At 43.9% G+C, this 26,499-nt stretch overlaps 2 protein-coding genes across 12 annotated transcripts in view; one reads left to right on the top strand and one right to left on the bottom strand.

Moving 5' to 3' along the window:
* Positions 1 to 1,500: 1,500 nt before the first annotated feature.
* Positions 1,501 to 10,824, top strand: S1PR3 (sphingosine-1-phosphate receptor 3). 6 transcript variants are annotated; one of them, XM_039380391.1, is made up of 3 exons: positions 1,501 to 1,684; positions 2,264 to 2,367; positions 6,859 to 10,824. In XM_039380391.1, exon 3 carries the CDS (start codon positions 7,042 to 7,044, stop codon positions 8,185 to 8,187), a length of 1,146 nt encoding a protein of 381 aa, XP_039236325.1. In that variant the 5' UTR covers positions 1,501 to 1,684; positions 2,264 to 2,367; positions 6,859 to 7,041; the 3' UTR covers positions 8,188 to 10,824. The 6 variants fall into 6 exon arrangements, with proteins under 6 accessions (XP_039236325.1, XP_027598403.1, XP_039236331.1 ...); XM_027742606.2 differs by lacking the exons at positions 1,501 to 1,684; positions 2,264 to 2,367 and adding exons at positions 2,384 to 3,323; positions 5,857 to 5,932; XM_027742602.2 differs by lacking the exon at positions 2,264 to 2,367.
* An 8,423-nt stretch (positions 10,825 to 19,247) lies between these two features.
* Positions 19,248 to 26,499, bottom strand: part of SHC3 (SHC adaptor protein 3) — a 59,711-nt gene continuing 52,459 nt past the window's right edge. For all 6 annotated transcript variants that reach the window (XM_027742610.2, XM_027742621.2, XM_027742618.2 and 3 more), the window contains one exon: positions 19,248 to 25,287. In XM_027742610.2, the coding sequence (XP_027598411.2) occupies positions 25,159 to 25,287 (129 nt within the window). In that variant the 3' untranslated portion in view covers positions 19,248 to 25,158. The remainder of the gene's footprint in view (positions 25,288 to 26,499) is intronic.

Genomic DNA, 26,499 nt, shown 5'->3' with positions numbered 1-26,499 from the left:
TTGCCAACAGTTGCTTTGGCAACATCTGGTCCTCACCACGGATACACCATTTTCCATGCACACCCCTCTCTGAAGTGACTCCCTTGTACTGTAGTGCGGCCTTGCTGTGGGCTGCTCCTGTGGGTTGCTGGTGGTGGTAAGACCAACTAAGGAAGGCCCTTTAAAACCATCCCAGGCAGCAGGACACAGTTTACCAGCTCCTGGCACCACTGCCAAAAGATCTTTCTGGTGGCAGTATCTTGTCCCCTCATCTATGACAGTCTGATCAGAATGACTATTTCTTCTGGCTCCCTTCTCCAAGTAGGCAAAAGGTAGCAAAGGAAAAAGATGGAAAAGAACAAAAATAATAGAACACAGAGCTAAGCTAGTGCCTGCTCACTGAAACATCTGCTCTACAAGAACTGGGTCTTGACGGCATGTAGCAAGCAGCTACCAGGAGAAATACAGACCTCCGTGGTGTGGTTTTCAGGGAAACTGCAGGACAAGGCCTTGCTGAGCAATGGGAGAGCAATGATTCACAGGCCCGGGCTCCCCTTTGCCTAAAAGTGGCGAGTGCTTTTACATGACATGGAAGGAGTTTTCCACTCCTCTCCTATTCCACAGAAGAAAGCAGCTTTCCACACAGTACATGAGGGGAGAGGACAGGAGATAAGGCTAGGACCATCAAACATTGTGTATAGTCCTATCCATAGCTAAGTGGGGCCATGTCCATTGGGTCCATCAGCTTTGAACCAAATTTACCATCATTTTGCCCTGTGTAGTCCTTATTTCCTATCAAAGTCCTAAACTAGAAGAGTTGTATTACTCTTTTTCAGCAGATAAAAAGCAGTCACTGTAGCAGTTTGTTCTGCTACATCCTCTTTTGGCTATGAAAAGCCATAAACTTTTGGCTATGAAAAGCCTAGTTCTGCTTTCTTCCAGCACATTTCTCCCCTGCAGAGCAGCAGTGCAGGCGACCTGAAAGCCGAGCCTACGGCATAACTCTGAGTGCAACAGTGCTCAGGTCCAGACAGGAGGCTCTCAAGAAAAACACTGATTGCAGCGGGACGACTGGGCAACCCTATACGCCTGCCTGCGCTTTGCAAGGTTGTTGTAGTGTTCCTGTTTACCAGCTCACCGCAAACATTTTGGCAGAAAGATTTGCTGTACCCACTGGCATCTTACAAGTACATTTTAAATTAGACGGTTGCAGGATCCAAGTTCCAACTTCTTTTCCAAAGCGCTGCTCCTGTCACTGGGGCAATCCGCGTGCCTATCGCCGTCCTTGAGTTGCTATTACTCAGTCAATAACTCTGTCAAGTGGTACCTTACCAGGAAACACGCCGCAATCGGCAGCTCTGGGTCAAACCAGAAGCACTTGTGCTTCGCCATGTGCCTCTCGATTCAAGCTCTCTGAAGGTCTCATTATTGGAGACGGTCAAACAGAGGGGCAGATGCAACACACGTAAACCCTCTCTCGAACGCGATAATCGCTCGAGCTGAGTAAGACCTACCCAGAACTTCCTCCCTCCACCACGCATTGTTATGGACGCTACAAATACTCGCCGGCGGGCTCTGCCGTCTCACATTTTCACCCCGGCTGCCCTTCGCGCCGTGTAAGAATTAAACCCCCCGCTCTTCCCGCGGCCGAGCCCCGCCGGCAGCATCCAGCTCCGCGGCTCTGCTCCCCCGGGCATGGGGCACGGTGAGCGGCCAAGGGGCGGGGTGAGGCGGGGCGGGACGGGACGGGGGCAGGCAGGGGCCGCCGGAGCGGGGAGCGAAGCCTGTCCGGCGGTGGCGGCGGGAGCAGAGTGCCGGAGGCAGGACCCAAGGGGGGCGGACGCGCCGGAGAAAAGCCCGGAGGGGAGGTCGGTCGGTCGGGGGGTACCCTGGAGGGGACGCTGCGGGGATTGGCGGCGGGCAGGGCCGGGGCGATCCCATCCCGTCCCATCCCGGCCCGGCTCGGTCCTGCCCGGCGCAGCCCCGGGGTGGGATGCGGCGGCCGCGGAGCTCCGGGGTGAGCGCGGCGAGCGCAGCTCGGGGCTCCGGGGCGGCCCGGCCCGCACCCCGCCCGCCTGCCGGGGCCGTCCCGCTTCGGCGAAGGAGGGCGAGGTGTCCCCGTCCTGCCGAGCCCCGAGAGCGGTGCCGGACCGGCCCGTCGCCGCCTGCCTGGTACGGGCGCGGTGGCGGGCACGGGACGCGTGGGAGCCCCGGGACTGTGGTGGTTGCTCTGTGAGACCGCGGGCACGTCGGGTGACTTAGACAAGATGTTTGTCACCTCCAGAAAGTGCAGGTCGCTGCAGTAGTGGAAATTTGTGAACGGAATCCCGGAGTTTGGAGGCGGGGGGAGTAAGTCGGGAGTGCTGGGAGACGGGGAAAGAAGTCCAAGTGAGTTCCCTTTAACGTGCAAGAATTAAACCAGCCGGGAGTGATGGGGGTGTGCATGCGTGCTATTCGGAATTACAAAATTCAAACTGATATCTAAGAGCCAGAAGTCAGGAAAAGTAACTATTTGTTTTTCTGAGGCTGTAAACTGCCAGCACATCCACTTAAATAGAAAATCTTTTTAACGTTTATTTGAGTTGTCTAAGACATTGTTCTGCAACAGATGTTTATTGTCTAAACTTCATTTGCATCTAGCACAGCTTAATTTCAGTGGAAATGTGTATTGAAATGTGCTGCTGTTCTGAAAAGCCTTTTCTTTTAATGAGGCTAGCTGATAAATTACGTTTACTTTTCAATTGCAAAGGCTGTACAAATACACAAAATACAAAAAAGTTTGGCTTTGGATATGTATTATTGTCTTTACCATTTTAAAATTTTCTTTGGTGGTCAAAGACACGGCAGAGAAGGGAGAACTGAAATATGTGTGGTAGTGGTGAAGGAGCATCCAGTTTCTTTGGTCAAGTCTGTTCATGGCCACTTGGAAAGCAGGAAAATACAATTCTGGTCAAATTACAGTGAGTGTACTGAATGCATAGCATTATACGTTCTTGTGCAGGCAAAAGTAGGTGGTGAAAAGTTAAGTTCTATTCTCACTTTGTTCTCACTTGTTGCTTTGACTTTCAGAAAATTGAGAGCAGTTTGGTTCACTCTTTTGAAAACAGAAATTTCTTATTTCTCTTAGATGTAAAGTACAGAGTGACTCATGAGATGGTAAAAGCCCTCAGGTCCCTGTGGAACTCTTAACCAGAGTGCCTGCTGGAAACAGAGAGCAGAGATGTACTGGAGATGGTTGCTGAAGGGTTTTGGCATCCTCATTATCACAAGTTCCCTGCTGCCTCCTGGCATTGGGAATTACACATTCCCAGAGGAAAATTGCTGGCCGGGGGAGCTGGTGAGAGGTATGACTCTGAGTTTCTGCCTGTACCATTATATGTTTGAGCTGGAGAGGCAGTGGAGATGTGCCTTGCAATAGGGCAGGTTAAGGGATTGTGGCCTTCCACTCAGTGTTGCTTTATTCATGGCATGTGTGGCAGAGAGACCATACAGACCCCAGTGGGATCTAGGTTTATGAGCCATGCTAGAGAGCCCCTGCTCCAAACTGAAAGGCTGCTTGACCCTGCTAGGATCCTTGACCTCTGCAGGAGACCACATTAACCACTGCAGACACCCCAAAGCATGGGGTGGGCCAGGAGATTCGCCAGGAGGGGGATATCTTGGTGTTCATGGCTGACCCCAACTTCTCTCTCCACCCTTGGAGTAGGGAAGCCAAATAGCTGGAGGAGCAGCTGAATTTTGCCCTCCACATGATTGTGGTTCCACATGACTGTGGTTCTTGACATTGTACCACTGCCTTTATTTGAGTAATGTAGCTGTCGCTGTTTTAGCCATCACATCCGTGAGGAAGCATAGCCAGACCGCCCCTGCAATGCAGAGAGGTTAGTTTATCTTTCTAGTGGTACCTGGTGGTGGAGCGATAGGGATCCCCTGCCTTGCTTTAGAGGGAATAAAATTCATTTCCGGTGGTTTCAAGAGCTCAGGGTGCTGAGGTACCTAACCATGGCAGTGCTGGGCAAACAACAGGCCACAGGCAGGTTCTTCAGGTTATTTTTTAAATATTCCGAACTGAAGTCCACACTTTGCAGCTAGTATGTGACTGGGGCAAACATGTTTTGCAGAGTAAATTGTGGTACTGTCAGAAAGCAGTGACACAGGTTATCCCGGACCTGGCCATTGCTGTCTTGTTATTGTAATGCAAAACCAACATCAATTTTTCTAACTGCTAAAGGGAGACTGTGCTTTCTGAGTTACTGGCTACAAAGCAAGAGAAATACATAAGAAGGGTATGGCTAAAAGATATTACTTGGAAATGTTGCTGCCAGAAGAGAATAAATTTTAATTTATTGCATTATTATTTATATTAACTTTCAAGTGTCTCATGCGTGATGCTCATTCCATGAGAGTCCTGGCAGATAGTAATGTTACAACCTTCACTGCCTTCTCACTAGCCTGTCAGAGGCAAAGACTTACTTTTGTGATACTAAGTTTGCTGTAATAATTTTAAGAGAAGCAATTTCTAACAGTGGCAGAGCCCCTGTACAATTTCTGCTGATTGAGTGCATCGTCCTTGCCTTCAGCCAGGGGAACTGGTACAACACCGTTGCCTTTAGCAGAGTCATGACAGTTTGCATCTGCTGAGTTGTGGCTGATAAACTCCTACGTATGGCATATAATTTTCTTCACAGAAAGAGATGCATTTGCCCTTTGATAGACCGGTGTGATAACTGGCTTGAAAAAGACTTCCAGAAACATTTATTTTGTTATGTGTGGTGCTCCTAAATGTTAGGAATATTATTCTCTCAGGCAGCCATCAGCCAGCCTGGTGAGTATTGCTGGTTGAGCTATTATTAACAAACACTTTTCAAGTCAAATGTAATTGTTTATTTTACAGTGGAAAGCACTTGCAATTCATATGGACACAGTGGGATTTTGTTATAAGCCAATACAATGAAAGGCTGTGACAATTTATGTGATAACAGTGTGCAGATTGTGAGTGAATTACAATTACATTGAACCTTAGCTGAGGTGAAGTTGTTCTGTCGAGAGCTCCACTGTTACCATGTTTCAGAAAAGAGTTTTAACAACTCGAGGGCCCAGTTCAGCTTCTGGGAAATGAGTGAGGTGGTTGCTGTCATCTTCAGAGTAAAAAAGGACCAAGGACACCACAGTTTGGAACTATGAACTAGAGTGGGAAAATTACAATGGGCAAATAGCCAGTTATTTTCTCAGAAAATAATTTTAAAACACCCTGAGTGTACTAAAGAATTCAAGTCAATTTACTGTAGGCTTTTGTCAGATCATGTCCTTTCTGAAGGAGGGAAACCAGGAAAAGAGAGAGTAGAAAAATAGGGTGTGGGTCATCCCTTTAAATCCCTTTACATTCTTCTGGGATGTGGTTTGCTCCTCCCCTCATCCTCTTGAGAGACACTTGAAAATATTTTTCTCACTTTTTAAGTGCCCCAAGCAGACTGCTGGGTTGGCAGTGGCTCACACATTTTTCTGGTCTTCAGAAAACTGTATAGGATCATAAAATCATAGAATGGATCTGATTGGAAGGGACCTTAAAGATATCTAGTTCCATCCCCCCTTCCCTTGATACCTCTCTTTTGAAAGTGTCTTTAATGTGCTTGGAAAATGCTCATTGAGTAAATAAATGGTATGGTTTAAGAGCTCTAGCTCTTAAAAGATTCCCCAAACTAAGCTACTTAATTATGGGCCAATGGAAATTGTCCTGGTATCCAGCACAAATTCTTATTTTTTTACCTTTCACAGAAAAAAAAATTACAAATTTGGTTCAGATGAAACAAGTTCTTTCCTCATCCCCACCCTGGTTTTCATAGAAAACTGAAACATTGGCTGTTTTTTCATCCTCAGTGCATACATTTGGGGCACGGACCTCAATTCTCATTGGATTATGCTGCAACAAAACTCTTACATTTTTGGTAAAACAGTAAGTACTTCTGACATCTGATATTTTTACAAAGCTCTATAGATCTCTTGATATTTATTGAAAAAAAGTTTGAAGGATCTGCTGCAAAAATGGAACCTCAAAGTCCATGGGAAAACATTGCAGTTCATTCTATGTTGTAACTTAAAGAAAATCAGAATTTTTGAGAAGGACAATTAAATTGGGTGTAACTATTTTTTATTTTTAAAAACAAACAAACAAGCAAACAAAAACTTTAAATGTATGACTTGTATACATATGCAATGGGAAAAAAAAAAGTGAACCATAAAGAAAAGCAAAACTTATAAAAATATGACTTGCTATGTTTGTTTTTAAAAAGGTAGCAGAAATCCAACTAATTTGAATGGGAAGCAGGATTGGTTTTATGATGACTGGCTTTCAGTGCATCTTCTCAATTGTAAATATCATAATTTTATACCATTAAGGGTGGGAAGTTATTTTGGGCATTGGCAACACGCATGCTGGCATAAAGACTTGATACCAGCTTTCTCAGAATCTTTCCTACCTCGAGTCTGCGTGGGGAACAAGCACAAGCTTAGAAAGCAGAGAGTTTTCCCCGCTGCTGCGGGGTTGGGTGGTGTTTTGGTAGCACCATGTGCACTCAGGTCTTTTGGAGGATCAGTGAGCTGTCTGCTGTGCACAGTGGGTCTTGCTGGGACCAGAGATTTCATAGGGGGAAACACTTTGGAGCAGTTCTGTACATTGCCCTCATACTTCTGCAGCCAAGATGTGTCTGGACTTACCTACCCTACAGCTACCTTGGTAGGCATGCAGCCATGTTCTACCTCAGTTTCCTGCCACAGTCACCATCCCTCTCTCTTGGCTCCTGGGTGCATCTTGCAGCTTGAGCACTGGGTGACATGGGAAGATGGTGATATTTATGTTGCATTTGTTGGTTTTATTTTCAGAGCCTGGTTTGCAAGCCACTCTCCCGAATTAATATGCAAGGCTTGCTGGAGCTGGGGATACACAACGCCTGCCCAGAGGAGTGCTGGGAGGAGCGTGGCTTGATCTCCCTCTTGTGGAAAATTATTGGAACTATATTCTCGTGATACTGAGGAAAGAAAAGTCCAGCATCCATCAGGGAACAAATGATGGCAGCAGTTACCATGCCACCTTTTGCTCTTGTCAGCCCTCAAGGAAATGAAGAGATGGACTCTCTAATTGTACTGCATTATAATTACACAGGAAAGCTTAATTCAAGGGAAAAGGCAACTGGTAATATAGACCTGCCCGCTATTGCATTTCTAATCCTATGTAGTTTCATAGTCCTGGAAAACTTGATGGTGTTGATTGCCATATGGAAAAACAATAAATTTCACAACCGCATGTACTTTTTTATTGGCAATCTAGCCCTCTGTGATCTTTTAGCTGGGATTGTTTACAAAGTAAACATTCTTATGTCTGGGAAGAAGACTCTGAGCTTATCCTCCACAATCTGGTTCATTAGAGAAGGCAGCATGTTTGTTGCCCTGGGAGCCTCCACTTTCAGCTTGCTAGCCATAGCTATTGAGCGACATTTAACCATGATTAAAATGAGGCCTTACGATGCAAATAAAAAATACAGAGTGTTCCTTCTCATTGGTACATGCTGGCTTATTTCAATTTCCTTGGGTGCCCTACCCATCCTCGGCTGGAACTGTATAAACAACTTACCAGATTGCTCGACAATTTTGCCTCTGTACTCCAAGAAGTATGTTGTGTTCTGCATTAGTATCTTCATAGCCATTTTGGTTGCCATTGTCATCCTTTATGCCCGTATCTACATACTGGTTAAGTCCAGCAGTCGCAATGTCACCAACCACAATAACTCGGAGCGCTCCATGGCGCTCCTTAGGACTGTCGTGATCGTCGTTAGTGTCTTCATTGCCTGTTGGTCTCCACTCTTCATCCTGTTCCTCATCGATGTGGCCTGCAGAGTCAAGGAGTGCTCTATCTTGTACAAACCCAACTGGTTTATTGCTCTGGCGGTCATCAACTCTGCAATGAACCCAATCATTTATACCCTGGCCAGTAAGGAAATGCGTCGCGCCTTCTTTCGCCTTGTTTGTGGCTGCCTGGTGAAATCCAAGGTGGCCAGATCTTTGCCTATTCAGCCCACACCAGATCACAGTCGAAGCAAATCCAGCAGCAGCAACACCCAGAAGCCAAGGGAAGATTTCCCACCAATGAATGTTCCCTCGTGTATCACTGAGAAAAATGAATCTCCGTTTCACAATGGGAACTTCTGTAAGTAAAGGACTCCTCAAGATAAGTCCTTTTCCATGGCTTTTAGATTTAAACTACACATGAAGTTTGAATATTCATGCACTTAAATCACAGAGGAAAACACTAACCACTTATTTAACTTTGAGGACTTATTTATCAACAATCATGTGTTTTGGGTGTTCATTCAGTAACGCACCTGACTCAGAAAAAAACCTTTCATGCTGCCCAACAGCCAGGACAGAGTCCATGTACATCTAAGGACATCACACACCACAGTGGCATTGCATGCTGAGACTGTATTTGGCACTTACTCATTTTGGAAGACATCACTAAAACCTGTTAGAAACTTTAGATTTACTAAAGACTGCTGATGGTTGGAAGATGAACCCGATTATTGTCAGCTGGGAGAAGAGTTCATTACATATGTTGTAATGTTGACTGTAGTTCTCTATATGTATCTTGCTGTTATGTTAATGGCCTTATATATATGTGGTATAAATAGCTGTATATTTGTACAATTTCTTACTAAAAATTCATTGTTTGGTGAAAGTTTACAATATGCTAAACATTGTATTGCAGTATACAGTGTAAGGTGACTAATTATACAAATAGATGTGTTTCAATGGGGATATTTAAAATGAAGTAGTAACTTTTAACTGTCAGGAACTTTAACGTGTCATATCAATGCAGTATTTTTATTTTTTTTTCCATTGTTATTCAAACTTTTCGTGTTTAGTGAAAGATAGTATGGCAGTTGTCACTGTGGCATTTCACAACGCATTTTAAGCAAGCAGTAGTAAATAACCATTGTGAGAGGATATATATGTTTGCTATTTAAAGTAGTTAAAATGTGACCCCACAATACACACGTAACAAATGTTTATTCACGTACTGTTTCAATGCATATAACTTTGCTTACTATTTTCAATGTATTTAAAAATTTGTGTCTGACCTACGTAAACCTGTGTACATTGTGAATGCACTACCTAAGCTGAGATCCTTCAGTTCTGAAACAGAGACATATCATTTCAGAAAGCAATGAACCACAGTGGATTCCCATGGAGTTCCTTCTTTCCAGGCACTACCACAGCATGGGATTGTGTTGGGAATTCTCCCTGGGAAGTTCAGCAAGTGAGACAATATCCCATTTTCTGTTAATGGGACCCTGCACTTCTATCACCTCTGGAAACTTTTGCAGATACGAGAGAAAAGATGCGGTACAACAGGATCATGCCGTAGGGTATATCTCCATTTATACCTGACCCTGCCTTGGATCCGGAAGGAAAGCTTGTTTAGTTTGGAAGACCTGGAGCCCCAGCCCCAGCCTTTTGAGAGGCTGTTCCAGAGAAACCTGAAAACAACTTTATGGTTCATCACTGCCTCACCAGCCTCAGTACAGAATGGTGGTCAGTGTTAAAAGGCGTTCCCTGAGACCTAGAGTGGTTAAGACTTCATGAACATCTGGTTTCAAGTCCTCATGGAAGCGGCCCGCGGCACTTCCATCAATAGTACTTTACGGCTGGAGGCTTCAGTGAAGTTCAGCAGGAAATTCTGAGGCAAGTTCCCGCTGTCTTTCAGTAAGAATGTAACCATCTAACTTTGTTGGGCTCTTTCAAAGATTTGTGTTTAAGGTCTCAAAACACGCCTTGTCTTGTGCACAATCAGAAGTAATTGAGGCTTTTTTAACACACAGCCTGAAAGAGCTCATCCTTAGCTTTAATCTGGTCTTAATCGTTTAAAGCAGCAGCATTAGACTCTTCGCAAATATGCATAGTGTATAAGCTGTGTAATGTGTGTAGCAAAAGCCTTTAAAATGTAGAGGTTTGCATTGTGATTATCTTTTGCAAATTAACAGTCTGCTTGTAAATATTTTATGCTGTTAGAAAAGTGTGTAAGAACAAAGAACTCTATTTGAATGAAATAACTGTGAAAAAGAGTAGTAAATAGAAAATAATTTCTACCAAAAATGTCGAAAAGCAGCGCACTTCGAGAAGAACAAAAAGCTAAACCAAGCAAAGCATGATATAACTATATGGACTGCAGATACAGGCTGCAGGCTCTGTAACTTTGTGAGAAACAAGCTAGTGACATTGCATTGCCGTGGCTTGCTTAGGGTTTTAGGTCTTACACTGCTTTTTGGCTGCATTGTAGAAGTTCTTCTCTGAGGCCGTGTCTTCAAAAACTGCCAGCTAAGATATTTGTATACTTCTAGCTTAGTTCATGTGGTGGTGGCATTTGGCAACATTCCTTGCTATTGTACAACAGACAGGCCTTAGGAACACAATAGTTTGAGAAAACTTGGTGGCTGAGCCCACACCAACCCTCATGTCAATGATGTTACATGATTTCCTTAACCTTCTGTCTATCTGCTTGTGACACTTCCTGAGCCAGCCTAAACTGGGCATTTTCCTCCGTGTGGTTGCACCGTTCAGATAAACATCACATAGTTCTCAGCCAGCAACAGCTCTAAAGTGCCAATTACATACTTAAATAGATTGTCCATCAGGTATCTGTAGTTAGGCTGGCTGCTTTCAGGCATAAAGCAAACAGCAAACACAACAATGGCATTTAACCCATCACTATGATAACCTCTCAGCCTTGGCCACATTGATCACCATAACTGGTCTACTCTGGCCTCAAATCGGGAGGCCTGGAGACACGCCATCTATAACGCAGCTGTCTCCTTTGAGAACACACGCAGGATCACCCTCGAGGAGAAAAGGCAATGCAGAAAGAACCATGTTTTGCAGAATACACCATCTAAGGAGTCTTTCTGCTGTGCCTTTTGCAATCGGATTTGTCTGTCACGTATTGGCCTCATAAGCCACCAGCGTGCCTGTAGCAAATGTGGATAGAACCTTCCCAGATCTTCGTTTGTGAAGCCCGGCCATGATGATGAGAACCCCCATGACTGATAACTTTTTTATAGGGTTTCATTGCCTTCATGTCCACCCCATGGTCCTGTGCCGCGGTCCGAAAGGGGAGGACAGGGCGGTGGCACCGCACGGGTCCCGGACACAAAGGTGGGATGCAGGTAGAGTCCTTTATTCACACGTGCACCCGGTCTTTTATCAGCTCGGGAGGGGAAAGGGCCAGAACATAGGGTGGAGCATGAGACAGACAGGTGGCGGGGACAAACCAGGATAGGGACACGGGCAAAAGGGGGAGGAGCGGGGGAAGCAGGGAGCAGGCAAACTCATGGCAAGCCTGGGCATGTCCAGACTGTGCACTGTGTAGTGGGAATACAATGAAACCACATAATAACAGTAAAGTCCATATAATAAAGTCCTTCCAATTGCTGTATGCTTTTCTCCATGCATGGAACTGTTCCCATCCTGAATCTTGCTCCTTCATATCTCACCCTTTCTTATTTGTTTGAAAATGTCTGTTGTGATAGTCCTCTTGCAGCATGTTGTGACACAAGAAATAGTTAATATCAATACAAAGCAAAATTTCAAAGCAAGTTAAAAAGGGTTTGTTTAAATGGACTTGGGGGAGGACAGATCTGCATCTTCCAAAACAGTTTGGACAGCTGCATCTGCTGAGTGACTCCCCCCCTAAAAAATTGTTTCCAGCCTGAGATGCCACTGCTCCATGGTGTCTAAAAGCTTAGTGATAGTGGTCTTCTGTGGACTGCGAGATCCTGGAAAGTAAGCAGAACATGTTAGAAATGGTCTTTCTGCTTGTTACAGCTGGAAGGGAGAACTTAGGATTGGGGTCACGTGGTAAGGGCACAACTTGCGTAATCTGTTCATCTGATTTAAGCAGGGAATGGTAGGTTTAACATGATTCATTCTAATTGCTGTAGTTTCCTGGCACCTGCTGAAGGGATGGACTATGCAGGATGGAACGCAGTTGAGGGGGTGTTTGTGTTATCACTCCACCCCTGGAGCTTGCTGCCTTGTTTCCTGACAGTTCACAGGTGCACTGTTTAAGATCTGGCATTGAATTAGAAGTCACTTTTCTCCTTAAGTCGGGTGACTTTTTCGGGGGCAGCAGCTCTCCATAGATGTTAGTGAGGGAGCAGCAATCCTTAGTCCAGTGTCTGCTTTTGCCACATCGCTTGCACAGTGTCTTTGGAAGCTCAAATTTTGTGGTTAATCGTGCGCAGTTCTTTTTTATATGTCCTGTCTCACCACAGTGAAAACAGGTTTGTGGCCCAGCTAAGGCTTCAGCTACTAGTCTTGCTTTATGAGAATTAGACCCCACATTCTTGCAAGCTTCTATCATCTCCAGAAGTGTGGGATCTTTTAGCATTTTTAAAGCTTGTTGGCAATCCTCGTTCGCTTTTTCAACCACAAGCTTATTAAACAGAATATCTTGGCTTTCTTTCTGCTGGACTTGGTGTGCTATAGCTTCTTTTAGCCTGGTTATAAAGTCCGCAAAAGGTTCTTTTGGGCCCTGATGAATTAGGGTGAATGAAGGTGTTTGGACATATGTATCAGCAACCTTTTTAAAGGCTTCCATTGCCAGTTCTTTTGTAATGTCCAGATATTTTAAATTCACAAGAGACTGGTCTTGTTGGCTGGCGTAGCTGCCCTCTCCATACAACATGTCAGTGGCACTGCTTGTTGGAATACCACGCCTTTCCATCTTTTCATTGACATATTTAACTACAAGCCGTTTCCATTCTGCCTCAAAAACGGATGCTTGCACAGTCAATAACAGTCCATTAATTACCGCTTTGATATCATACGGTATTAAACGGCAGGCGAGGAAAAACGATTCAAAAAGCCCAGTGGTATAAGGTGAACCTAAACCATACTGCACAACTGCGTGTTTGATGTCTTTCAACATAGGGTATGACACCGGACGCCACTCTGGAGCACGACCGTCCTCTAGATAAATTGGAAAGGCTTTTGAAAACTCGGCGTCGTTAGCCTGTGCAGCCTCTGTCCTGAAGGCTTTCCAAAGACCGTTAGAGGGCAGGGGCATCTTTGCTGTCCGGCAGCTGCGGGGGCTTCAGTAACAAAGGTTTCATGCAGGCAGCCATCTCCCCTGATGTTATTGTCGGAAGAGGTCCGGCCCCGCTCCGGGCCCCACGCCGGACCCGGCTCCTGCCCCCGCTGCGCTTGGAGCTGCCCCTTAGTTTCCATCTATCCCGGGAGGGCGATGACATGGGGGTAGAGGCAGCACTGGAAGGAGAGGGCGTTCTGCTGTGAGGGTCCATGGGCGTGCCGGGGACGCACGAAATCTTCGAGTGCCATTTCTGCAGGCGGTGCCCGCTCCCGCGCTCGACCCCGCGCTCCTCCATTTCACCCGCATGACCGCCCAGCTCGCCGACACCACGATGCAAAAACTGCTGGTATTCTGCGCTTTGTTTCTCCCTCCCGCTGTCCGTGCTCTCTCCCTGCTCCCCGCCGTCCCGGGACCTTCAGGACTTGCCCTTTTCCAGGGATGGGGGCTTGGATTTTTGCTCGGATTCTTGGAGATTTTCATTGGAACTGGTTATTTGGTGTTGTAGCATCATCAGAACCAACCTCCAGGCGATTAATGCTTCAATAGCAACTTTGTCTCCCCTCTCTTTCGCTTTCCAGATATTATTTTCAATTTTCTCCCAGTCTTTTAGAGACATGCTGCCGGAGACTGCTTCCCCTCTATTTTCAAGCCATTTAGCAAGGGCTTTTGCGGATTTTTTTGTCTAAGGGGTGTCCGTTTTCCAAAATAAAGTCTTTAACTTGGGGTATACAAACTTTTGAGGGGTAGATAGCGAGAGGCCCATATTTTTGGATTTACTTAGGCTTCTATTAGTCTGCAGTTGGTTTTAAAAAATTTTTGTGAGGGTGGGAGATGGGATTAGAGGTTTTCCCGGTGCTCACCTTTCTCAGTGCAGCGGCCGTCTTGCTGTGATCTGGGGTTCAACCAGGAAGGACAGAGGGACAAAAACACTTCTCTCTGCGTAGTCTGAGCCCTTGTGGCATGTGGGAGGTTTTTTAAGATAAAAACCTCTACCTTTGCTTTGCATTGGACGCCATATGCCGCGGTCCGAAAGGGGAGGACAGGGCGGTGGCACCGCACGGGTCCCGGACACAAAGGTGGGATGCAGGTAGAGTCCTTTATTCACACGTGCACCCGGTCTTTTATCAGCTCGGGAGGGGAAAGGGCCAGAACATAGGGCGGAGCATGAGACAGACAAGCAGGAGAACAAACCAGGATAGGGACACGGGCAAAAGGGGGAGGAGCGGGGGAAGCAGGGAGTAGGCAAACTCATGGCAAGCCTGGGCATGTCCAGACTGTGCACTGTGTAGTGGGAATACAATGAAACCACATAATAACAGTAAAGTCCATATGATAACTCTAAGGTCCATATAATAAAATCCTGTCAATTGCTGTATGTTTTTCTCCATGCCTGGAACTGTTCCCATCGCAGTCCTGCTCTCCAATCCTGTGTCCAGTTCTTGGCCAGTTCTGGGCCAGTTCCTGTACTCAGTTCTGGGCCCCTCAGTTCAGGAAGGATATTGAGGTGCTGGAGCAGGTCCAGAGAAGAGCAACAAAGCTGGTGAAGGGACTTGAGGACAAGTACTATCAGGAGAGGCTGAGGGAGCTGAGGTTGTTCAGCCCAGAGAAGAGGAGGCTCAGGGGAGACCTCCTCACTCTCTGCAACTCCCTGACAGGAGGGGGGAGCCGGGGGGGGTTGGTCTCTTTTCCCAGGCAACCATCAGCAAGACAAGAGGGCATGGTCTTAAGCTGGACCAGGGGAGGTTTAGGTTGGATATTAGGAAGAAATTCTTTACAGAGCGGGTGATCAGACGTTGGAATGGGCTACCCAGGGAAGTGGTGGATTCTCCGTCCCTGGAGGTTTTCAAGATAAGACTGGATGTGGCATCAGTGCCATGGTGTGGTAACCACAGCAGTAGTGGATCAAGGGTTGGACTTGATGATCTTAGACATCCCTTCCAACCCAGCTGATTCTGTGATTCTATGATTCTATGATTCTTGCTATTTAGATGGGGAAAAAAAAAAAGAATGTTTTTTAATAGCCATAGTTCAAGAAAATACACATAAAAGTGAGCTTTAACATCTCCATTTTAGCCTTAGCTATTGTCAATGTTGGTGCAAGGTACAGGTAATGCAGGCAACTCCACTGTTGGAGGCGATGTGATTGCATGTCCATACAAAAACCTTTAATTCTACTTTGATTTCCTTTTCTTATTTTGGAGCTGTGGGGATATTTTGTTAGTTCAATTCCCTGCTGTACTTAAAGCAGGTTTCCGAGATTCATGGGTTCACATATAACACTGATAATATGATTTACAAAATACCTAGGACTGAAGAGGAAAAAACCCTATTGTTGATGCAATCTTCAGTGGGCACATTCCACTGGGAAGTATTGGATAAGGCATAGATTATGGAAGATTTCAGAACAGAATTTTAAATTAGGACAAGTCAAGAGCTTAACAGCAGTGGATGTTAAACAACCAAGAAGATGATGTATTCTTGAAGCTATGAAAAGATGGAGAATATTTTCTTTAACCCTAAAATATTAGAAAATTCCTTCAAACACACCCCAGAATCCAAGCTTGTTACCATCCAGGCTGATTTGAGCATACAGGAAACTGAATAAGGTCTCCCTTTCTAATTGGTTTTAAGTGGAGCAAAGGCTACAAAGGACACTTAACCTTTCATTCATATTATTTCATGAATTGGAATGTTTATTTTTGCTCTGTATTACAAAATAAATGCTAATTCAGCCACCTATGGAGAAAATAAAGGTTTTCACAAGCTGCTTTCCAAGAGTCTTTTATTGCCAACAGTCTTCTAGAGTATTTGCAACTGACTAGGTACCATAAACATTTTGAAAACTTTTAATAAAAAAACTCAAATCTTTGAGCCAAAGTTGTCATGTAACACTCATTTTTCAAAAAATTGAAAAGAGATTTGGGCCTTCTGTGGAAAACATGCATTTAAAAGCTGGGTGTTGAGCCTGAAGGCAGTACCCCGAAGGCAGAAGGCCAGCTTGGCTGAAAGGTGTCTCTTGAAAATAAGACAAAAAAGGAAGGTGTATGCCCAGAGGTCTAATGACATGGGAAGAACTCAGGGATGCTTCTTGCTGCTGTAGGGGGAAAATTCGTGTGGTCAGGGCTCCACTGGACAAATGTGGGGGACAATAGAAAGAGTTTTTCTCAAATATATTAGTGGAATTGTAGAAATAAAAGCTTGTTACAGGATGGGGTTGGTCACCAGGGACAGAGACTAGGCAAGAGGGGTTAAGGCTTTCTTTGCCTTTGTCTTCAACACGGATGTTGGACCAAGGGGGTCCCAGTGCCCTGAGCTAGAGGACCATGACTGAGAGCATGATCAACTCTCAGCTGACCCCGAACTCATGTGGGATCTGCTGCTCCAGCTGGATCCCTACAAATCTATGGGACCCGACAGGATTTATCCCAGAATCCTCAAAAGGTTGGCTGATTTAGTCACAAAACCTCTCTTGATGATTTTTGAGTGGTCTTGGGAATCCAGAGAGGTCTCAGCTGACTGGAAGCTGGCAAACATTGTCCCAGCTTTCAAAAAGGGCAAGCAGGAGGACCCCAGAAACTACAGGGCTGTCAGTCTCACTTCAGTGCCCAATAAAATTATGGAGAAGATTGTTCTGGGAAGTATTGCAAAACACCTGGAGGGCAGCGCTGTCACTGGTCACAGCCAGCAGAGCTTCATGAGGGGAAAGTCCTGCTTATCCAACCTGATCTCCTTTTATGACAAGGTAAGCAACCTAGTTGGCCAAGGGAAGCCAGTTGATGTGATCTTTTTGGATTTCAGTAAAGCTTTCAACACTGTCTCTCACGGGATCCCTCTGGACAAAATGCCAAGCACACAGCTGGATAACCAGGTTTACACAACAGGTGAGCAACTGGCTAACGGATCAGGCACAAAGAGTTACACTGAATGGGGTGACATCAAACTGGTGACCTGTCACTAGTGGGGTTCTGCTGGGCTCCATCCTTGGCTCAGTTCTCTGAACATCTTTATTAGTGACTTGGACTCAGCACTCGAGGGAATACCAAGTAAGTTTAATGATACTAAATTGGGAGGACTCCCTTGAGGGCAGAGAGGCCCTGTGGAGAGACCTCAACAAATTAGAGAAATGGGCAATCACCAACCATGTGATGTTTAACAAGGGCAAGTGCTGGATTCTGCACCTGGGACAGGGCAACTCTGATTGTGTGCATAGACAGGGATTGAGAGGTTGGAGAGTAGCACTGCAGAAAGAGCCCTGGGGGTCCTGGTTGATGGGAAGTTGAATCTGAGCCAGCAGTGCCCTGGCAGCCAGGAGGGCCAACCCTGTCCTGGGGGGCATCAGGCAAAACATCACCAGCCAGTCGAGGGAGGGAATTGTCCCGCTCTGCTCTGACCTGGGGTGACCTCACCTGCAATATTGTGTGCAGTTTGGGGCACTGCAATATAAGAAAGATATTGCATTCAATTTAGAAAAGAGGAGACTGAGGGGAGACCTCATTGTGTCCTTCAGCATCCTCACAAGGGGGAGCTGAGGGGCAGGTACAGATCTCTTCACTCCTGTGACCGGCAACAGGACTCAAGGAAGTGGTGTGAAGCTGAATCAGGGGAGGTTTAGGTTGAACATCAGGAAAAAGTTTTTCACCCAGAGGGTGGTTGGGCACTGAACAGGATCCCTGGGAGGCAGTCACAGCAGCAAGCCTGACAGAGCTCAAGAGGCGTTTAGACAACACCCCCAGACACATGGTGTGATCCTCGGGGTGTCCTGCACAGGGCCAGGAGTTGGACTCCATGATCCTCATGGATCCCTTTGGAATATTCTCAGAATATTCTATGATTCTACCCGTGAGAATGCTGTGCAGCTGAAGGTGATGGGCTCTGCCTCCACCATCCCCAGGGCTGGTGGAAGGCTTTGCCCCTGCTTTCTGGAAGAAGGCTGGGTCCCTTGGCCCACCTGCTTGGAGGGCTGTCTGCTCCAGCTGCACCACCGTGGCTGCTCTCTGGAAAGGCACATTTTGCCAGGATCAGCCATAATGAGGGTGTCATGCTGCCTGCAAGGCTTGCTGTTTCCAACTGCTCTAGTAAGGAAACAGAAAACACACCTGTGCATAAAGTACCAGGTACCAAAAAGCCAGGGTCCTGAAAATGGGCATCTCTGCTGCTGATGAGCAGAGCTGTGCTGGTGTCCCCCTGCGGGTGCCATTTCACTCCCTGGCACAGCTAAGGACACTCCTAGCAGAAGGTGGGGAACCCAGGCCATGCTGGGCCTGGAGACACTCCCTTCTTATGGCCAAACTCATGGGGGGCAGGCACAGCAGCAGTGACTGGAGGGTTCTGTTTGCTGCTACCCTGAGGACCCCCCCAGGATAAATGGGCTGGAGGCACCGTGCAGAGGCATACAGGGCCTGGCAGGTACCCCTGCTCCCTTCAGAGCTGCATTTCTTCTGTCTGGGAGCAGCATAATTTCCTACAGCATCCCCAGGCTCAGCTTTTCTCCAAAAGGGCAGGAGGGAAGGAAGGGCCTTTGCCGGGAGACATTTGGTTGCTTGAGGAAGAGGATTTGGGGAACACCAGCCCAGCTAAGCTTCCTGCTGTCATGGAACCATTCTCCTCTCCACAAATACACTAAGTGGCTGCTTTTGTGTGGACCTTGTCCTTGCAGTCACTCTCCACGGAAAGACCATGGAGTAGGCTACCCTTGTCTGTCCTCACCTGTTCAGCGTGCCAAGCAGGAAAACTACCCTTTCAGGAGACTGGCTCAGAAAGAGGGCCTGTGGGAACGATTCCTTGCATCATGAAAATGGCATTTGTCAAAAAGAAACCCATGGAACTTTGCCTCTGCCAAAGTAAGTGGTGCTCCTGTGATATAAGGTCACTGTAACTGAAGTCCAAGTCCTCATGTACCATTTGGTCCTCTGACATTTTTCACCCCTGATTCTACTGGGCTGAGCAAGTCATTGACTTATTAATATTCAGTATCTTGGTAAGCCTCGCAGAATGGCACATATTCTGCTACAAAATGGGTCTCTTTTCAGGTTAATTAAAAATAAAAACAAAAAGAAAAACCCAAACCCAACAGCCGAGGCCATTAGGGAACCCAAGCATAGGAGAACAGACTCAAGCCCATGTCACATGCTTTTCAAATCTAATAGTGGTGCTCACTGTTTTATTACTTTGGTTAAACACATACAAACTGAATAGTCAGAAAACAGTTGCATGACACTTATATTCCAAACTATGTTGCTCAAGGACTTCCTCAGAGACGAAATTTGCCTCTAGAGCCAGAATACCACAATCAGCAGACAGGCAAAAACTTGAGATTCACAAAAATGGTTGGGAATATAAATTATCACAATATCTCCACATACATTAATTTTTATGCAACTCTCATTTAAAAATGTTTCTAAAAATAATAAATATTAATAAGTGATGATTGTACAGTAAAAGTCCCTTTTACAGCAAAATAGTCACTTCTTGTTGTTGCTGCCTACACAATGCAAAGAAAAACATTTACCTCAAAAGAAGAAACCTGGCTTCTTTCAAGGTTTAACTCTGCAGGACTTTACTGAGAAGCAGTTATCACACCAATCCAGACACAAAGGACACAAATATATACCAATTATAATCTTTACATTCTTCACTTATTAGAAAATTTCACTTATTTTGAATTAAAGTATGCCTGGGTGTGTTTGGTGTTTTTTGTGCCTCACGGAACAAAAAGGAGAACTGCTGAAAAAAATCCTTCATTTGACCTGGACTTTATTTGATCTTCATGATCTTAATCTCAAAATCTGAGGCTACCTTTCTCTTCTGAGTCATCTGCACTGTCTCTTACACAGTGGGGTAGCAGAATGAGTCACCCAGTTTTAGCTTCTTTCTAGCTTTGGTTTCCACAACCCATTTTGTGGTCATACAAGGTTTAAACAGTCTTTATATGGTGCTTTTGCTAGAAATGTATAGCTCTGAAATCTTATTCCCCTTACTGAGACAAAAACAAGCAGCCCTGCTTTTTCTCAGTGGAAGCCACACAAGATGCTTACACTGGAGTATGCAGAGGTACAGATCAGGGCTTATGAACATAAATGTCTCAGTAAGAGATGAGCAGTAGGCATTGCATCCCCAGAGATTCTGCTTTAACCCCATCAACCAATTAGCATGTTTATAATTTGGCAACGGCACTCTATTCTCGTTAGTAACTTTCATGCCTATTGGCTCGTGTTTCCAGGCTTCACATTTCTTATCCCTGAAGGTTTCTCTCCCAGCACGGCTTCTCGCTCTCTATCCAAGGCTCTGGTTAACTGCTGGCAAATTGTATGTCCGTGTTGTCTTTTCCACAGGCCTGTCCTCGTTCCAGCTGCATCCAATGCAGATATGATCAAATTCCACAGACACTGTGGCTGAGTGAACGGAGTAAGTACAGCTGATCACAGAGTTTTTAGTGGGAATTTGCCCATATCCTGACAGCTTTGAACAAGCACAGACTTGTGAAAAGAGTGCAAACCTCGGTTTGGGCAAAAAGACAATGTAAATCAAGATGTTTTTGACAGTACGCTGAGGTAAATCTGAATTTGGACTTAACACAGATATATTTTGAAACTGTCTGGAAGATAAAAAGGGAAGTATGTCTGTTACTTTAGTTTAGACTTTATTTATGCAAATATGGTTTGCTTAATATAAGTTCTTGTTTCTACCACTTACTTCAGATAGACATTGAAAGATAAGAACAAAATCTTGAAAGCAGGATTTTTAAGCTTTTGTCAGAATATTCACAAGTTCTAAATATCCCCCTTAGAGCTGCAAATTTCCTAGAAGCTGCAAAACTCTGCTAGTTTTCAAATGGAACATTTGCTACTTACAAATATCTAAATATGCATCAACTCTATTATTAATACATTGTAGCTGGCATCTGGCACTTGATGTGCCAGCAGCAATCACACTCTGGCATAATTTTTTTTTTAAATTCATGTCATCTTGTTGCATGTGATGCCTGAGGACTATGATGACAAGAAATGTGAGCATATTATTCCACAGAGGTAAAAAAAGAATGAACTCAGGATACAGAAAATTTAGTGCTGGCAGGTGATGTTTGCCAGAATGTTAAAACATTTTCTTACAGTGACAGTGCACATTTTGCACACAAGAATTGGTCCCAGGACTACGTCCTTTGTTAGAGCTTTTACTGAACATGTCTGGCACAGAGGTTTCTGGCAGAACCAGTGTGAATTGTAGGATGTGGAGTGGAGTGAAGCTGCCGTATAACCTTCTATCCTCACCGTGGGTGCAAAGCCCTGGGCAGGGAGGCAGGCATTAAGCCATGGAAATTGCATCTCCTCATATGGTCACCAGCCAGGCATGGTCGATTTGAACATTCTCTTCTTGCATTAGGGAAGGGAAGCTGGGAGTCCTCACCCTGAGCAAACTCCCATTTGTCAGAAGGTAATTCACTTTTCAAATCACATTTTCTACCTTTGAGGTTTCATTGCTTCTATGAAGCATCTCAAATAATAGAAAGTTTGAGAATGTGATTGTACCTAGATGTCCAGTCTATCACTGCCAGCATCACTGGAAAATTTTATTATCTTAATAATTGCTCCAGATCTGCAATAAAAGTATGTGGAATAATTTGGTTCACTTCTAAAAGTTCTTTCTTTAAAGGAATTGAGTGTGTTTTCATTGCCAATAGTTTCTATAATTGCAAAACAACTGGAAACAAACCTCATAATTAGAAAGGGCTCAAAAGCAATGTAAACAGTCTTGCAGGATATTTAGTTTCAGTTCTGAATTCTCAGCTATTCCCTGGGAAAATCTCAAAGGATACTATAATATTGCCTAATCTCAGTGATTTCTACTGAATCTAGAAAATCTTTTCTTTCAGTAAAATCTCACTTCTTGAAGTCATGGCACTGAATTACCACCAACAAGAGCGTAGCCCTTGAGACTGCATAAAAGAGAATGACAACAAAAGGTGGAGGGACTCCAAATCAAAGGCAAACTTTAAAAGGCTCACATTATTTTGCTGTTGTTTGTTTGGTTTTCAGCCAATCACACAGTGTTTGAACCTCTCTCATAATTTCCACATCTCTTAAATTGCTGTCAGTGTTGGTTCCTCACAGAAATGAGCCCAGCTGTTCTAGCAGGTTCAATAACCACTTGCTGAGTTCAGTTTAAAATGGACTTTGACTCTAATAATAACAGGTTTGGAACTGCCATCCAAATGGCCATACAGTTTTTATATCACTTTCATGAAGGGGGAAGCAGAATCTACCAGAGTGACGGACAGAAAGCCATGGCAGGATCCTCAAACAGAGCATTGACTGGCACACGTGCCCTTCCTTCCTGGACAGTTGTGAGATCATTTGGTTCCCAAATGACTTAGAAAAGCCTCTGGATCCTTCCCACCTGGCCAGACAGGATCTGCTGGCCCACTGCATCAGCAGGGCACTGTCACAGCCCAATGGCACCATTGCTATCCAGGACTAAACTGCATCTCATCAAGGTATATGCAGCCTTTGCATAACCAGTGCACATGCTGAGCTGTGCAAGTTGGCTGTGCTGACAGAGCAGCTTAAAATAGCCACATTTCCCTGGAGGCAGAGTCTGTGATATGTAGTCTGGGAAATTTAGTATTTCTGTCAAGCTGGTTCGTTTTGTGTCTCATTGCCGCCTGCTTTAATTTCCAAAGCATCCAGCTAAGTGGGTGCTAAGTTATTAAAGCTACAGCTAGGACAATGGTAAAAAAATTTCGATGTTTATTTCAGTGTATGTTCAGTGCCTTCAATTCATACACCCAAATCTTGTCACGTTTTTCCAGAATACTTAGGAATCCAGAAAGGACATAGGCAGCAGATGGGCATTTTGAAGACACCCAAGGGGGTTATGCACCAAACTCTTACTGAAATTATATGAAATATTCAAAAGAACAAAAGACACCTTCTCTTACAGATAGTGATCTCACACTGAAAACTTTCCACAACGTGGCTACAGGAAGGTTAGAACATGGAATAATAAGTGTTATTTAAGAAAAAAAGAAGTGGCAACTGAGATACATCAAAATGGAATATGGTGAGACATGGAAACTCAAATAAAGTAATTTTGGTGAACACTACTTCGGGATAAAAGATCTGTTCACATATTACGATATCCAATGTAGTAAAACCAGATTTTAAGAGTTCCTGTAAATTTAATGCCATACTGATTTGGGTTACAATGCAGCATTTAATTTCTCTCCTTTGCTTTCAGCTTCCATCCAGACCAAGAAATATCAAATAAAAACTATCCATAGTAAAATTAATCACTAGCATTTTGTTTGCTAATGTCTTAGCTTGGCTTCTGGATGTCTCGATTACAGAATCAAGTGTATCTTTATGCCACAGATTACATGATTAGTCTTAGGTGCCTCAATCATTTTCAGTTTTGAGATTAACCAAAATCAAATTCCCAAGCTGCAAATTCACCACATTTAAAAGGAGATGATACAAGAAAATTATTTCAGAATTTTAACATCATGGTCCTGCCTGAATGTATTCTAAGTAAATCATTCAGTCAGTTTTGTTATGTCTTGACAAACTTTTAAACTTAGCAAATTCTTAGAACCAAATCTAACTTTAAGTAGATTTAAGTGTTGACTACTGCAGGGTAGGCAGATGCTTAACCTCGACTCTACCCTGCCGAGTCTTTATGAATCAAGTCTGAAGATTTGATTTGAGAGACTGGTGCTAGAGAAGACCTCGGATTGCTGAAGGCTAAATCTTGACTCTGGCACAAGTTTTGTCTTTACAGGAACTGTGTCTATTGAATTTGACTCGTAATAAGATTCCTAAAATGGGAAAATAACTTCATATAATGCCTAAATGTGAATAGTACAATCATCCCTTAAAGCATTTCCCAGTACCAGAAGTCGAGGTCATTTCTGCCAGAAATGCGTCTTTAGTATATGTGTATTTTTTGAACATGATGTTTAGAGAAAAACAGTGTATTTGCAATACCTATCACTTGCTGAAGGCCAAGATGAAGTTACGCTTTGGTAGGTAAGTGCAAGTGGCAAAATTTGCAAAACTGACCACTGAGTTGGGATGGTTTTCACCATCCATAAGAAGAAAAGGTTTTTCAGATATGTCTTTGAACAATCATGTATATCTTGGATTAAGCCTATTACACACAAGTTATTTGAACTGGTCTACTCAGTATGCAACATCTCATTCAAGACTGTTAGTCAAGGACACCTAGATCTTCACCATAAGCAGAGAACTACTTATAAATAACCTTTTAGCACTGAAATTAATAAATTACAATATACTGTCACAATATCATCAGAAAAATCAAAGCACACACCTCATACACAGAGAGATCACACCAAATCATTGCTAAAGTAAGATACAAATGTTTCGAGTATCACCATATAAGAATTCAAACTTGACATCAGAAAGATAAAATCCTTTTGACATCAATGACATAAGTGGATAATGCTTTCAAAAATATTTTATGCTAAATTTCTGAGTTGGAATAGTAGATGCTGAATTCAGGCTCCTACCATGGTTAATTAGCATAATCCACCTGTAATCCCCATAGTTGTGCTTCTTAGGTAAAATCAGAAATAAGATTCCTAATATTAAATTTCTCAAGAAATTGAGACTGCTGAATTCTACTTTTTATCTGAACAATCACAATTGTCATTTTTCTTTTGGTAAAAACACATGGCACAGAAGATAGTTCTATACTGTCAATAGACTGACTCAAAAAATATAAATATATACTGTATTTTTATATATGGTATGTATATATACATTATCAACAGTCACATTAGAGAATCTGAACAATTTTATTGAAATTACTTTTAAGAAAGCTTTCTGCTGTGATTTCATGTCTACACAAAGAACTGAGAATTTTCAAGTGTACCATATGAAATGGGGCTTCTTAAACATAAAGAAAACATACTGGTGAAGTATATGTGACTACACATTTTTTAATGTACATGTTTGGTTTTTTTAAGATCTCCAATTTCTACCAGTTATAGCTTGCAAGTTACAAAAACTAAAAGAGATCTGGAGTCAGTGTTTCCTTTCAGCAGGCTGTTGCAGGCAGAGTTCACTCACTGAAGAAACTATTGGCAAATTATTCTCAAGATGATAGTTGATGAGATGACTTATGCTGTCAAAGACACGATCTTTTGTACGAACCTTCAAAAAAAGGATGCAAGAATATAGATTAAAGAGTAAAGTACTTTCCCCCTTAACTTCACACTAAAATTGCCTAAGAACAAAATGACACAATCATGTTTTAGAGACTGATTCCTTTCCCATCAAAATTGGTGGAAATTTGGCACTTATCCATCTTGGCTTCTGTTTTATCTATTACTCTCTCTTTCTCACCAAACAAGCATTTTGCATGCAACCCCACGGTCCAGTCTGCTCTCTCTGGTTAGGTCCGCTTGTAAACTTTCTGTACAACATTTTGTTTCACTGTAGATCAGAATTTTAGACCAACTTCTTTTCTTCAACAGACTACCTGCTTCTTTTAGGTGTTTGCACCTTTTTCATCAGAAAGAGCTGTCCCTCTGGATATGTCAGAACCCAGCTTCTCTGTGCACCTCAGCATTTTTGTGCTTTTCTTAACAGAGACCTTCTTCTTCAGGTACTTGGAAATGTCCTTCCCCAAAAGGGACCCAGCCACCATATGTGCTTAGCTTGTGTTTGCCCCATGCTGCACATCCCTGTGGCTTTGGTACTGAAACACTTCAGGGCAGGGAGCGTCACTTTTCTAGCCCACTTACCAGCCCTCTGTTCTAGCGTCTAGTTATTTAACCACACCTTCACAAAACGTTTCCTTCCTACGTTTAAAATGAATTAGGCATGCAGCTTCCACAGGCAGAGCACAGGTCCGCTCTGGCAAACATCATGTTGCAGTAAAGCTTTGTTTTGGGATGTCTCTACACTGCCTCAAGAAAATGCCTGTGAGCACTGCTCTGAGCAAGGAATGTCACGCATTCTCCTTAAACTTTTCTCAGGAAGAGAGAACAACTTCTGTTAGACCTTTCCAAAGCCAGCTGATGTGTTGGGCACCTCTCTTGAAATACTTCAATCTTCAACATTAAATCCTGGTAAAATTCCTGTAAACTTCAACACAGGATGCCACAGGGTAAAAAAACTTCCTGTAAACTTCCACACAGGGTAAAAAAAACCCCAGAAACAAAGAATTTTGATGGCAGATGATGCTATCTGCTCAGTCCACATGTAGTTATGTCACTGAAAGAAACCAACAGGCTCTCCTCGTTCCTGAGGCATACTACTTTGAAAAGTAACATTCCCTAAATTCAAAGCTACATTTTCAAAATGAAAAGGTGTCTTTAAAAAGGCAGTAACTTTCTTTATCTATATTCTGAGATTTTCTTA

The sequence above is a fragment of the Pipra filicauda genome, unplaced genomic scaffold (genome assembly GCF_003945595.2).
Source record: "Pipra filicauda isolate LSUMZ 115617 unplaced genomic scaffold, ASM394559v2 scaffold107_size2268652_pilon, whole genome shotgun sequence".
In the NCBI taxonomy this organism is placed as follows: Eukaryota; Metazoa; Chordata; class Aves; order Passeriformes; family Pipridae; genus Pipra; species Pipra filicauda.
This window is presented reverse-complemented; position numbering and strand designations above follow the sequence as displayed.

Bases quoted from the DNA above. Each gene is read 5' to 3' on its own strand.
- S1PR3 (XM_027742602.2), top strand. From the start codon at position 7,042: ATGATGGCAGCAGTTACCATGCCACCTTTTGCTCTTGTCAGCCCTCAA.